This window comes from Anastrepha obliqua, chromosome 3 (genome assembly GCF_027943255.1).
Source record: "Anastrepha obliqua isolate idAnaObli1 chromosome 3, idAnaObli1_1.0, whole genome shotgun sequence".
NCBI classification, from domain to species: domain Eukaryota; kingdom Metazoa; phylum Arthropoda; class Insecta; order Diptera; family Tephritidae; genus Anastrepha; species Anastrepha obliqua.
The window spans coordinates 91,270,439-91,285,932 of NC_072894.1; the positions used below are offsets into that span (position 1 = coordinate 91,270,439).

The following is a 15,494-nucleotide window of genomic DNA, read 5'->3' on the forward strand; positions in this document are numbered from 1 at the left end:
GGTATGGGCTATTGGCGCAAACAATGTTTAGCATATTGCGAAAGTTAAATAAATATTGAGATTCGTTTTCTTAAAGGAAAAGTCAATTTATGCACATAAGAATATTGTTTAAATCAAAAGCTTCCATTATATTTGTTTTATTCAAAGTTTTATAATATTTTCTTTCTTTGCAGTTAAACTTGGTGAGAAAATAAAGGCGTTGCAAGCAAATGACTGAAGTCGATGGTATAATGCCAGAGGCAACAACACAACCCGTTTCCTCATCTCTCGGCTTAACTGAGGAACATTCAGCGCCCACCAGTAGTAGTTACGCCGATGGAACTACATCGGCAATAGTGTCAAATGATCGACAGGAATTGACAAAAGAACAACATAATGGATTAAACAAAGTCATTAATAGTAGAGACGTCAACTCGTGCATTGAGCAAATGGACGTGGATGGCCCCGATACCGAAGAAGAGGATTCTCAGATGACAGCGTCATCAACTACGGAAAATGGTATTGGAGTCGATGGCGGTGGGGGCGAAGAGGGCAAGATGTCAACATGTGAAGAGGATGGAAGCGTAAATAGAGCATTTCCTGAAGAGACTAACCGGCTCAATAAAGAAATTAAAGCCGACACATTAGCCACTACAACTACTCCCATTATTGCAACTGTAAAAGAAAATTTAACAAGCATTTGTAATGACGAATTACAGAATTCTAACACTTGCACGGACAAATCAGTTGGTGGCGAAAGTGATGGAGATGTCGACGACACTCGGCGATCGCGAAGTACTCCGGTAGAAGCGAGTGATCCTAAAGACAGCAGTAATGCTCCGAGCGAAAGCGTAGAAAGACCAGCCACAGTCAGCAGTAACACTGATAGTGTTAGTGAAGTAGAGGGCGCAGATACCACCAGCCAAGATGAGAAGGCAATTAATTGCAAAGAACTTCAAGTAAATGCACCAAAAGCTGTAAACGACGAAAGCAGGAGCGTAAAAGGTCACGAGGCAGTGGATATCTCAACGGATCCACTTTCAATAAGCAGTGAGTTTAAATCAAAATCTGAAAAGAAAGAGAACGGTGTTAAAAAAAATGAAGCCAGCGGCTTTGTGGACTTAGGAGATGACTCAGACGACGAAGTGACAATCCCTAAGGGAACTGCTGCTGATACTACAGTTAACATCTCTGGAAGCAATACAGCGATATCGAAGACTGCTTCGGTGCGTAAAACGCATTCGGTATGTAGCGACTCTGATGGCGCCGTAGTTATAGCTTCAGATTCAGATACAGAAGCAAATATGTTGCCCGCAAAACTAAAACAATCTAATGAAACACAAATCATTGACGACGACGAAGATGATGATTGCGTAGTTATAGAGGATGATACACCGGCACCACCACACTCTCAAACGCCAAGTGATCTGAGCAAGCGCAAGAGTCTTGCAATTGACTCACCACAGCATTCGGATGATTCGCAGCCACCAAGTAAGCGTCAGCGCAGCGTGGGGCCTGGACCCACTGTCAATCAAATATCCATCAAAGATGCACGATCACTTATGTCTCATGAGGCAGCAGCAGCCACTGCAGCTGCTGTTGCCGCTGCCAAAAAGGTAGCTGAGAGTAATATATATCCTGTGAACATTACACCAGCGGTTAGTGGTACAGCATCTGGAGGCCCACCAAAGCTCATGCCTGTCATAAATCCAGTGGGCATTCCAATAGCGGGTTCTGGTATCACCAACCCTACATCATTTCCTGGACTTAGCTCTGCAAATACAGCCAATTTGCTTCCAGGTTTAACGGACGATATGTTTGTTCTAGAAGCACCTTCGTTCATCGTTCCCTATATTTATGAGAAACCGCCGGTGGACAATCTCAGGGATATTGTTAAAGATATCGAAGAAAAATATAAATTGTCAAAAGAAGATCTGGCTGAGGCTGATAAACCAGAAGAATTTGATATGATGACGGAGCAGAACAAAGAGGACAAAGAGGAAAAAAATGGTAAGAAGAAAAAAAAGAGACGTGGTGCGGACGATCCCGATGAATCATGGTCAGAGGAATCAGATGAAGACGATGACGATGACGAAGATGAAGATTCAGGATCAGATGTACGTACTAAAGTCCTAATCAAGGAAGTTTCCGACGATTTGCCGGCACTGAAAGGTGCTATTAAACCGGCAGCGGCGCTTGTGCAATCGCCCAGCTCGTCAGCACAAAATGCCATTGTGGCCTCGAAACCCGGGCAAGAAAATTATTTCGAGAGCCCGCTGGGTAAATTTTTCATGGACATAGGAGTGGGCCTCGTACAAGAGTTTGTTCAATCGGATTTAATACGGTTGCAAAAACGCAAAATGCGTAAAAGTCTTGGCAAGAACATTACCGAGTTTGAACGGGCTATATCAGCACTATCTGGCAACTTAGAAGCATCCCAAAAGAAAAATTCACCTTTCAAATTCACCATGAAACGCTGTGAATTCTGCAATTTCAAATCGGAGTCTGCTCTTGCCATGGCGAATCACTACGAAACGCCACATATGAATGGAGCTCTATACAAGTGTAACTTTTGCGCTTTTGAGATACGTAACGCCACCGAAATTGTTTATCACATGGAAGCGATACACAACATCAAAGCGCGTCTCATTAAGCCCCTGCCGTATCATCAGTGCCCCAACTGTGGATTTGAGGATAATGGTAAAGCTAAATTGGCGCGCCATCAACCAGTTTGTGCGAAGAAATTCCGGCCTGAGATAAACTTAGCTCCTCCCGCTGATTGGGAAGCTCCAGCAAAGATACCACGAATCAAGCCACGTCATGGACTTGTGGGTACTGCGACGGCGTATCAGGTAAGCCAAGTTTCTCGTTCAAAAATGTCCACAAGCAAATTAGCTAATTGAAAAAAATGCTCATATTTGCACTTAACAAAAACATAAACACAGATCATTTTAAAATATTGCTTTGTGGGGCATTGGGCTTTTCCCCTAGCAACAGAATACGCTGTATATATAATATTTATCGAATCCCTTTTTTTTACGTCTTTTAGGCAATGGCTGCGCAAGCTGCGGCACAAAAGGCAGCACTTGCTTCAATACAACAACAGCAACAAGCAGCAGCACAGGCTCGCAGCATGCAAGCGGCTGCGCTAGCTGCCCAAAACGCAGCAAACAAAGTACGCGGTCGGCCACCAGTTATGACGTCACAAAAAACTGGTCCCTTGCCAGTTGGACCAATGCTCCGTGGGCCGGCACCGATAAGATCCCAAATGGCTACAAATGTAGTTCAACCCAACAACTATCAAGTACCAGGAGGACAACTGTTACAAGTATGTCTACAATGCAAACTGTTATTAATTGTAAAATCTAAACGATCAGTTTTTCTCTACAGGCAGCCAATGCTTTTGCAAAAAAGACGCTTTCCGGTCAACCGAGTATTTCAATAACGCCACTACCTCGCCAAAACAATGCGCAGTCGGTTGTGACATCACCATCGACAAGCAAAATGCCGCCAGCTGGTATGAAACCTGGCCAGAGTCCTATCGTTGCTGGTGGAGGTAATAGCAAAGCACAGTTTGTCATCTGTGAAATATGCGACGGTTACATTAAGGATCTGGAGCAACTACGCAACCACATGCAATGGATGCACAAAGTGAAGGTAAGAGTTGTATCTAAATATGGGCTAATTTAAAATATTGATTTTATTTACAACTAACATATCTTACACATATTTTTTACAGATACACCCGAAAATGATTTACAACCGGCCGCCATTGAATTGTCAAAAATGCCAATTCCGATTCTTCACCGATCAGGGTCTGGAAAGACATTTGCTGGGCTCTCATGGTTTGGTCACAAGCTCGATGCAGGAAGCCGCAAATAAGGGAAAGGATGCTGGCCGATGTCCAGTTTGTGGCAGGGTAATATACTGGGCATTTTCTTCAAATAATAGGAAATGGAAATATATTTGTCTTATTTCATACAGATGTATCAATGGAAATTATTGAATCACGTGTCACGCGACCATCATATGACATTGAAACCAGCGCATTTGTCCTACAAATGTACAGTGTGTACCGCCACTTTCGGCATGTACAAACAATTTGAAACACATGTGTATACGGCGCACAGCACCGTAGCAAAGAAGGCCATGGATGGCAAAAAGAATAATACATCTGCTGCCGTGACAGGAGCTACTGGTATGCCAAGCGGAAGCGGAATCGGTATTGGAAGCGGACTTAATCATCAGCAGCGCAGTGGTTTAATGGCAACGAACGACTCGTTACTAAAGCCGCTGAAAATAAATGACGAAATCACAATTATACCACAGCCTGCGTCAAAACCACGTATCACGAATATGGAAAGTCACATCATAGGTAAGATGACCTTTTAATTGCGATTTTTTAATGGCATAAACGAACTAGGAGGTTTGTCAGTGCCGACCAAATGCTTATTAATGTTTTATGCTCGTATTAAGCATATCTCGTTGTCTGATAAAATATTGTGGTATACCCGTAAAAATCTCAACCCACGTCGGTCTGAACTCAACCCAAGGCAGGATATACTCAAGAAATATCGTTAATATTACTGAAGAAAAGCTCTCAAAAGAATTCGTCTCTGAGAAAGTAATGAATATAAGAAAAATTATAAAGAAAACTTACGACAAGCTATGACTTTGATTGCATACGGCGATCTGAATACTTAAAGATAGGCTGGAAGAGAGTCAAGGTACAGGAGTACACTCCAAATCCCATGAGTTGTAATTTTTAGGTAACATATGTGTGTGTGCTTACATGAGCCGTAGTAATTCGACGGTAGTTTATTGGGAGTAATTGGCGAAACAATTTTGTAGGCGGATTCATGGCATTTTTTAGTGTCGATTTAGATGTTAAATCTTAATTGGGATCATTTACATCGTCGCCTGATGAGAAATCGCTGCAACTTTCATATGCCAGTCGCATGCGCGAAAGCGTTTACACATAGCAATACGTGTTGTCCAATTTGTTAGTTTTAGGTAAATTTAGAAAACATACGTTGTTTGTACAAAATGAGTTTCGCTTTCGTATGAAAAACGATTTGAAGCAGTGTTCCTATGTACACACCCTAAAGGTCCAAAAATGTCACGTGCAGCTGCAGCAAATTATTTGAAGCAGTCGAAGACGTTCATAAATAAATGGAGGCAACGGTATGCCGATTTTAAAAACATTGACGATTTCCCTAGACGAGGCCAAAGGAAAAAAAAATACCTCCCCAAAGCAAGGGCAGGAGATTATTAATTTGCTTGTGACAAAGCCGAACTTATCGTTGCGTGAAGCTGAAGCAGTTTTAAAGAAAAGTGGTGTTAATAAATCCAAAGAAATGATACTGTGCACATTGAAAAAAAAAACGATGATCTCATTATCACGCATTGAAAACGACATGCATAGGTTAAGGCAAATTCAGAACGGAATCGGTCAAACGTAAGCAATATGTTAGAACAGAATTGGTCAAATAGTTTTTAAGTTGTGTCGGTCACGCTTCTATTAAACAGCCTGTACAACAAAAAAAGCGAAAAAGCTGCTACTGACCTTGGATATGCGACAAAATCATACTATATATCTCGTGGAATAAGCGTGATATCGGAGAACTGATAACATTAATCGGAAGATTTTATTTTAAAATATATAATTGCTTATACTAAATATGTAATTCAACATCGTCTGAATGGCGCTTACGACAATATTTTAGAAGCGACGGCCTTTTAAAGCTCTTTAAATAAGAGGATTTGGAAATTAATTAAGGATTGCAAATTAATACTCTCGGTTCCATTTTGATTATGAATATATTATAAAGGGTGATTTTTTAAGTGCTATAGGAAAGTTTTTTCAAAAAAATTCAAATATTCAGAAAAATGCATGAAATTTTTATTTAAATCGTTAGTACAGTATAATACCATATAATTTAATGTTTGAAGATTATTTCATGCAAATGTTGACCGCGACTGCGCTTCAAATGGTCCATCCGCTTAGTCCAATTTTGGCATACTCTTTCCAATGTTTCGGCCGGTATCTCACACATAAATGCTTGATTGTTGTCTTCCAACGCGTTAATTGAAGCAGGCTTGTCTGAATAGACATGAGCTTTAACATAGCCCCACAAAAAGATTATCTAATGGCGTTATATCGCACGATCTGGGTGGCCAATTGACAGGTCCTGAACGTGAAATAAAATGTTCACCGAACTCGCCTCTCAACAAGTCCATTGTTACGCGTGCTGTGTGGCATGTGGCACCGTCTTGTTGAAACCACATGTCATGCAAGTCAAGCGGTAGCGCTCACCATTCACAGTTACGTTACGAACGGCGACGAATCGATAATTGATGGTCATCATTAACACTGGCCGATACAGCTGCGATATTATCTTCAGTTCACACTCTACGTAAGCGTGTTGGTGGTTTGATGTGGTTCTAAATTTAGTCACAATAGATCGAATAGCCACTTCAATGATTTGCAAGCGTTGTTCGTTTGTAAGACGATTCATGGTTAAATTATAGACCAAACTGAAGATGTTTGACAGTGAAACAAAACACGAAATATGCCTCAGCTGTTTAAACGAACTGTTTAAAAAGATAATAGCTAACAAATCACCCGGTATTAAGACAGCTAGTGCCCTCACGAGAAAACGAGACACAGTTAAGTATGAACATTACAGATTGGTAGGCTCGAATTACAAATAGCTGTATGCAATTAGATTGTGGTTATGTTGTAATGTATTTTTTGGTAAAAGTTGCAAAACTAAAACTGACTAGGACTATTGAGGGCCCCTTTGATAGAGTAATTTATTTTTCTAATTAGCCCGAAGGGTATACTTTTGAAAACTGTCCAATCGATTGTAAGAAGAAAAGAAACATGAACAAATATTGTTGACGTTTTGTTCGGGGCAATAAATGTTGCTTTAAAAAATAAATCTCTTTTTGGAAAACACCTTTCACCGAACACGGAGAGAGACGTTTCCCATTCCCATGACAGCCGGGAAGGCTCGGGTTTTCCCCGACCAAGGGCTGCCGCCCCAGTAAACTAGCCCTGTCTAGTGAACAGTATATCAACAAAAGACGTTTCCACGACAGTCGGTTCTACTTTACCGGAACAACCCGGATTTATATATGGCTAAAGACTGTCACTTCAGCAGCATTACCCGTATATATATGGAGATTGTTTATGCTGCTACAATAAATACAACAAGAACAAGAGAGAGAGAGAGTCCGCCGACCTTGACAGCGAACAAAATTGGCCTGGACAAATTACTAGTACATACATACTTGAATTATTGTTGCCAATAGGAAAGAAACACAATGATCAAACTAAATTCCAGTTCTTCGGAATGCAACTCTCAAACAAACTAATTATAACCAGCCACACCAAACGGAGTAAAAACACTTTTCGTGTTCGCCAAACACATGTCCGCCATTGTTGTTGTTGTAGCAGCATGAACATTCCCGTGCATATACGAGGAATGCTGCTGAAGTGACAGTCCTTGGCCGGATATAAATCCGGGTCGTTCCGGTTACGTAAAACCGACTATCGTGGGAACGTCATGTGTCACATGTCCGCCATCATAACTACGGGTGAAGAGGGGTGAAACTAAGAATCAGCATGAAGGGGATGAAGAGGATTAAAAGTGTTTTTTTTTCTCTCCAGCTTACTTTATGGGTACATAATCCAAAGATAATAAAGCCGTTTGAATGTGAGGCGGAACAGCGGGTAATAAGCATACAATTTGTACAGTTTTTACCCTTTTGCCCAAACAATAATAAATATATATTTACATTATAAGGTAATATTTCGCATTTACCTTGATACCAGGCTTGATGAAAACGATTGGGGTGCGCCCATCTGCGGCTACAGCGGCCCAAACCATTACCTGTGGCGGGAGCCGCTTCCTGGTGGCCAATCGATGACTCAAACTCTCGTATGAACAGTCAGTCAAATAAACCCTATCGTTTTGGGAGTTTACGAATTGCTCAATTTGAAAAATTTTCTCATCAGAAAACACAATGTTCGGAAATTGACGGCTTTCGGCCAAGCAACTCCTTCGTTCTCTCAAGTCTGAGTTGTTGCTGCTTTGTGTGAGGTTATGCGTCTTTTGGATCTTGTAAGTCTTGACTTTCAGATCATTTTTCAGTATGCGGCGGATGCTACGGTCAGATATTTTCAGTTCTTTCGCCATTTGATTGGCAGTTGTCGGGGATTTCGCTCAAGTAGCTTCTTCACTTTTTGAACCATTTCACGTGACGTTGCAGTCTTTTGATGACCACCTCCATGACGTTTCGCGATGCTACCAGTATCATTGTAACGAGTAATGGTACGATAAACAAAAACTATTTACTTTAAGATGCTCGAGCTAACGAACAATCGCTGGTTGTGATTTTCCAGTCAAACATAATGCAATCACACTATTACGTTGTATGGGGAATGTTTATGCTGCTACAAAAACAACAAGGGGAACAAGTATTAACTAACGATTTTCTTAAAACACTGGAGTAATAAAAAAAATTAGTATAATCCGTATTTTATTTCCCTCCTTGGGGAATTAATACCATTTTTACTTCTCCCCATTTCTTGGGATATAATTAAGTCGTATCGCCGCTTCACAAATCAAGGCGAGTATAGGTAATATCTTTTATATGTTGCATATCAGTGAGGATGATTCCATCTGGCCCCGGCGATTTGAAAGGTTTGAAGCTGCCAATGGCAAATTTTATGTTACCCTTCGTTTTAAATCTAGTGGGGTATTCCCGTTGTGGACTATCGGGTGAGTTCTGCTGTTTTCGTTGCAGAGAACCTGTGTCTGGATTAGTGTTTCTTCTTTGCTAGTGGTCCAAATGCCATTCTCTTTTTTTCGTTTTTAAGTCCACCATTTTTCTATTTGCGTCGGCGCTGTGCGCGCATCACTCATTGAATTTCGGCCTAGTTTTATGCCTTTGTTGTTGTAGCAGACTTGACGAGGCAAGCTCGGTTATATTTAAATTTTATGGGGATCTCAAAGGTCCGCCGCGCCAGCACCCCTTGCCCCGGTAAGGCCACAGTTACTCTTCAATTCGGCCTGGTGTTGACAATGCGCCGTTAAAATACAGCTGAATTTACCTCCTGGCTGCAAATCATTCAATGGACACGGTGATGAATAACACCCTGGATTAGGAGGTGGTAGCTCTTGGTCACCATTCTCAAGCGGACATCAGTATGAGTGCCAAGGTGCCTGCCGTAGCAGGAAGTTGTAGCACTACATCAAGCCCTGCCGATACGGTATAGTCACTGTCGGAGTGAGTCCAAAGGGAGAGCGGCGTCTAGTGAATGGGTCTGAGGGTGCACATGATTAGGTATTTAGTGTCACATGCCGGACATATGTATACAATGAAACCTCTCCTAACGGACACCTCTGTTAGACGGACATTCCCTTGGGCGGACATTTTTTCCTATACCCAGTTTTAAGTATAAATTTCGGAACAAAATACTCTCTCTTAACCGGACGCGGACAGTTATTTTTCATAAAATCTACACAAAAACCTCTATTCAGCGGCCCTCTTATCAAAACATATTAAGATTTCTTAAATTAAATTACATTTAAGCAATCAAAAAAATTAGTTTTTATTTTATTGAATACGTCGAGTGCCATTGGCCGTAGCCAATTTTTCTCAATACGAGTAGGACCATTCACAATTAAGTGCAAATAACCTAGCAAAGCTAACTAATGCTTTCCGTGTAAATACAATTTTCTATAGTTCACTTTGTATGATGGTAGCGCTTTGTTTTAACATGTAACCCGTATTTTTTCGTTTCAGATTAAACCTGCTACAGTTTATCTAAAGGGCAGTAGAAAATATTAAATAATAGAATGTATGCAGAGAATAGTGAAAGAAAACCGCGTGGAGGCGTAAGCGCTCAATAAATTAGCCGATCAGGTCGCATTTTGTACTTTGCTTTGTTTCGACGCTACCAGAATCCAACCGCACACCTGTTGAAGTACATACCACACACGTAAGCTGTAACATACGTACGAATACCAGCAGCCAAGCTACACTGAATCCCAACTTAGTTTCGATGAACAGAATGCGCAGTCATCTTCATTCAACCTAAGAAATACTATTTTAGGCGGCATGTTGAATGGATGTCGAGCCCAAAATAATTTTAAAATTACCTATCGTTTTAAATAATTTGTCCAAGGCAAAAACACACTTAATTTAAAAAGTGTGGTTGCTTCACTAGGGGGTGATAAAGCAAATACACATTGTGTGTTTTTGTGGGAACATAATTTTATTTATTAATTCTGTTAGTATGTAATGAAATCTTAAAAATGTGGAAAACCAGCGGTAAGCACATTAATGGCGTGTAAATTAGTAAAATAATGAAAGATAAAATATAAAAGTATAAGTGAATACATATTATTAGTTTATAGAACAAATACAAATCACACACCCAAACTCACACTCAGAATTAATATAAAAACTTATAATAAAATCTTAAATTAAAGTTTTTTTAGAGCCAAAACAAAGTAATTCATTTAAAAACCCTTCTTTTCGGAATGTGTTATGAGGTTCTTAGGCAAAATTTAAGACTTGGGTGAGCTATAGTTAGTGAGAATAGTTAGTGCGTTTAAGGAAACATTTTAAGGCTAATATGTTTGAAGGGTTCGGTTAACGAGCGCTTTATTCCTACGCTGCTGGGTAAAATAAAATTGCACTTCTTCACTCTGCAAAACTGCGATCTCTTCTAATTTTCCAAGGAATTCCTTTAAATCAATGCTCAGAAGTGCTTCATTTGCTGAGCGCTCTTTCTCTCTTTCTGAATTTTTTCGACAGAGAAGTAAAGAGCGTTGCTATGGATGACTAAATGAGCAAATCGATAACAAAATATTTGAATGCTTTTTTTTCTTTTCACTGATTTAAATAATGATTTTGTTTTTAACTCTACTCACCGTCCTCAGAAACTGCTTTCCAAATAACTGTAAAACTTCTCTAAAACATGTTAGGGCCACAAAATATCCTAATGAGAACGTATGCATGCGCAAAACATTAATTGTCATTTATACTGTATTGAAAGCGCAAGGCTTAGGCAGTGGCTTAACATACATATACATTATTATTTAATATATGTAGGTACTCGTATAAGGCACTAATTATAATAATTATCTATTTTTTAAATAATGATTAAAAATCCTACAAACAAGTATATGATAAACATATACATACAAAGCATAAATAAAAATAAATTAAAGAAAAAACATTGCAAGGTATACAGAAGGTAACTTTATGCTATTATTTATATATTATATGTGTATATCATAATTTTAATTTCAATTTCTTACTTCACGTCATCAATAATAAATAATAATAAACACAAAATAACGATTGCAGACGTTTTAAATAAAAACATTAGTTACTATTACAGAAGCAAAAACAATGAGTTTAATTCAACTCCTAATTTCCCTATGTGAGACGTTTAGGGTGGTTGAAAGAGGTCAGTATGAGAAAGTAATGTATCGAGATACGCAAATTGCCTGCTTTGCAAAAAATTTAAAAAAAAATGTAAATTTTACAGCACTGTAAACGTTAAACATTCTAAAATGCCATTTTTCTCTCAAGCGTCACATATTATTTGCATCAAAGTTATTTCGCTGAGCTTTTAACGTTTGAAAAATGTCTGTTGAAAAGTGAGTAGACAAAATTTTGTGTTTTGGTTTTTATAGTAACGATTTCTTTAACACGTTGGCTGCCACGTCGCACGTTTTCATGCGACACCTAAATGTTACCCTGAGGCCACGTCGCACATTTGCGTGCGACACCTAAATGTTACCCTGAGGCCACGTCACACATTTTTGTACATTTTAATATGGAATTTTACATAGAATTTGGATTCTCTGGCCTGTGGTGAACATTTTGGTGTATTTCCCATGGCCGTTGTGTATTTTTAATGGTATTTTTTTGGATAATAAAAAAGTTGTAAATTAAAATTTGTCTTTTTATTAATTCTTTTAAAAATTAATTCATTTATGAACAAAACAAATATAAAAATATATATGTATGTAAATTCAAATGGAAATCAGTAGAAAAACAATAAACTTAAATTAAAAATTCAATTTTTTAATGGAGATCAGTACAAAAACTAATTTTTCTGGTGGGAATATTTAGGAAAAGATTCTACACATAGTTGCGGTTTATTGGGCAGTAGTGGTGGTTCTTTTCAAGCTCTTTCTGGCTGTTACTCTATCAACAGATTTTTTTGACATGGCATAACACAATACACAAGCACGCCTTATTGTTTTTCCGTTGTCGTCCTTTCTTTTTTCTATAAAATGTTTTCCTTTTGTTATGGCTTCTGGAGACATGAAGTCCAACAAAGCATTTGAAGTCTCCTGCCGGAACTTGGTTATTGAAATTTGTTCGTTTGTAGCCTTTTTATATATTATAAAGGCATTTAGGACAGACGTTCCTAGTAACAGTTCAAAAGCCACTTTGCGGTACCACTTAACACCTCTTCTGAGAGTGGTGGCGTAGGCGGTCATTTGATCGGATATATCAACACCTAATTTGGCTTTGTTGTAATCAATAACAGCAAGAGGTTTTTCAAAAGCTCGTTGCCTTCGCTTCCTGGTGGAAAACTAAGTAAAATAAACCAAAAATATCAAATACAACTCAAAAACTACAAAAAATTACTGTCGCACATTTTCGTGCGACGTGGCCCCACAACATGTTTTATGATCTCCCAGGCCATGTCGCACGAAAATGTTCGACACAAAAAAACCATTATAACTGCAAAATTAGCGACCAGTCAAAACTTATTTTTAGGCACTAAGAAAGAAAAAAGAACATAAATACGTTGTTGGCCTCAGGTGACCAAAATTGTTAAATGACACTGCTACTGAACGATCAAAATTCTAAAAAGGCTTTGGCAGCCAACGTGTTAATGTTTAAATTCTTAATATTTTTTTGTTTTTAGCGAAACCCTATTCGCGAATGAGAGTTAGATTTAATATGGGGGAAGAAGTTCGCTGTTGGCTGCAAGAAAAAAAAGCGTATGTGAACACGTTCTGCAAAACATTTGCTAGTGAATTGCAGTGAAATGGTCAGAAAATTTCAATTACATAATAATTGCATACTGTTTTTGTTCAATTTAATTTTGTAGAAGGTTAATTGAAAGAAAATTATTTTAGTTCGATATGCGCACTTTCATTTAATATTTTTAAATTTTAAAAAATCCTTACCTATATTGTAGAAGCAGATACTTGATTTTTTATAAATCCTCAAAAAATGCGTGGAAAAAACAAATGTAGCACCACTTTATAACGGTATTTTATTTTTACTTTTAATTTTGTTGTCACTGGAAATAATTCATAACTGTACACTGGAAACAATTCATAACTGTCAGTCGGAAGTGAATTGCAGAACCAGCCCGATTATGGAATAAATTGTAGAAGTGGAAAAATTAAACGGAGATATACTCGTACGATAAAATACACAAAGAAAGTTTTCAAACGCGGTAATGACACACAAAATAACTTTATGGTTACATTTCGAATATTTTGAGGTAAAAAGTTATGAAAAAATTTATATTAACACGCATTTGGCTCAATGACCAGTTTTTGACGAAATTTCGAGAAATCATAAGCCCGATTTATTTACGCGTTATTTATGTTTCATTTGTTCAAATAGTCGTTTGATTTCGCAAATGTGTAGCATGCGATGAAAATTAGATTTTTATTTCTGGTGATTTTACCGATACGTACTAAAGTTCCCATGACAGTCGGTTCTACGTAACCGGAACGACCCGGATTTATATTAGGCCAAGGATTATCACTTCAGTAGCATTCCCTATATATACCATATGTGAGGAGACAAACAACACAACAAAAGTATTTAACAATTGGACTAACCATAGAAAACTTTTCATGTACGGTAGTTTTGCAGGCCACAAAAGAGTTGAATGGCGCAATATGGAAAAATCGAAAGAAACTACCTCCAATAACACTAGAGATGAAAACGAAGCCACTGTACCATTGTGTAGTGTAGTCCACCGCATTGTGGTGTAGTGTAGTCCACCGCTATTGCCACTAAAGTCCAAAATCGCAACAAGGTCCCCAAATCGCTTGCCGGCAGCACTTGGGGCAAATACAAAGAAATGTTGCTATCGGCATTTAAGGTAATAGGCCGGAAGGCCTGACGAAACTACAGACTTGTCAAAACACTGCCATTAGGACTGCGACAGAATGTGTACTGATGTCCCCACTACTACATCTACATGACGAGGTCCATATGCTCCCTGTAAAGGAGTATAATAAAATGCTCAGCAAGTAGTTCCTCTTAGGGTGTTACTGAAGGTCACACCCATGCAGACAGCTGATTGAGCTTGAACCACCTCCCAGGCAAGTCAGGAGGCACCTCCTTAACTATGCGGACGAGATCCAGGACAAAACAAACCGACAATTGGATAGTGTACAGACAGACAATTAACGACATTCATCGGGAGACTCTTACCACCTTCTTAAGCTCCCGACCCCCGAATGCCGTCATCGGAGTCCAACCACCAACCAGACGAAGAGCTCCAACTTCCCCGAGAGTCTCGCGTAACCTTGGCACAATTACGTTCTGGATACTGTAGCAGGTTAAACTTACTTTCTATCCAGAATCGACCCCGACATACTAAACATATGTCCGGCATGTAACCACACTAACCACCTTTTCACATGCCCCACCAAACGCATTCATCTAACACCCCTCTCCCTCTGGACCCAACCTGTCAAAACAGCAAGTTTCCTGGCCTACCGTTAGATGAGCTAGACGAAGACGACCGGTGATTACACTACACTGACAGGGCAAAGTTACTACCACAACAACAACAACCATTCGGAGTTCCCATACTATTACGGCCTTGACTCTACTTTGGTTTCTGATGTTAAAAAGAGACATCAAATTGTAACTTTACTGAGTACTACGCACAGGACAAAGCAATTCAATGAGAACGAAAAGAAATCAGAAATAATTAACTTCTATAATTGAACGAAATGTGGTGTGGTACCATGGACGCGATGGTGGGGACCTATCCTAGCAAGCGTAAATTAAATCGGTGGCCCGCAAACAGAGAAATAGGTCTGCCTTGTCCGTGATAAGTGAAATTCGTAGCAATCCACCACCACCAAAACATCCCCGAAAATATCTGGACCATCGCGGCATCTCTTGGTGCATCATACCCCGTCGAAGAAACGCTCTTGGTGCCATATACATAGAGGCCAAGTCATATGCAACTATTGCCCTTTTACAGCATAATTACATATTTTTTAGTACTGTTGTATTTGTTTAGTACTTTGTAAAGTTTTGATTGTATGTAAAACTATTTTAGATTGGTATGCGTACTTTTATTTAATGTTTAAATTTAAACCAAGTCCTTCCTTATAGATACAAATAATCCGTTTTTTTTATAACAACTATCTCTTTCTTTGGGGTTTGGCCTCTTATCTGTGGTGTTCGTCTTGATGCTTTTATGCAAA

At 39.0% G+C, this 15,494-nt stretch overlaps 1 protein-coding gene across 1 annotated transcript; it reads left to right on the forward strand.

Moving 5' to 3' along the window:
* The first annotated feature begins 209 nt into the window (after nt 1–209).
* Nucleotides 210–10,711, forward strand: LOC129241549 (uncharacterized). The gene is made up of 6 exons (XM_054877945.1): nt 210–2,831; nt 3,029–3,307; nt 3,370–3,636; nt 3,719–3,898; nt 3,964–4,354; nt 9,796–10,711. Exons 1-6 carry the CDS (start codon nt 210–212, stop codon nt 9,798–9,800), a joined length of 3,744 nt encoding a protein of 1,247 aa, XP_054733920.1. The 3' UTR covers nt 9,801–10,711.
* The last annotated feature ends 4,783 nt before the right edge of the window (nt 10,712–15,494 follow it).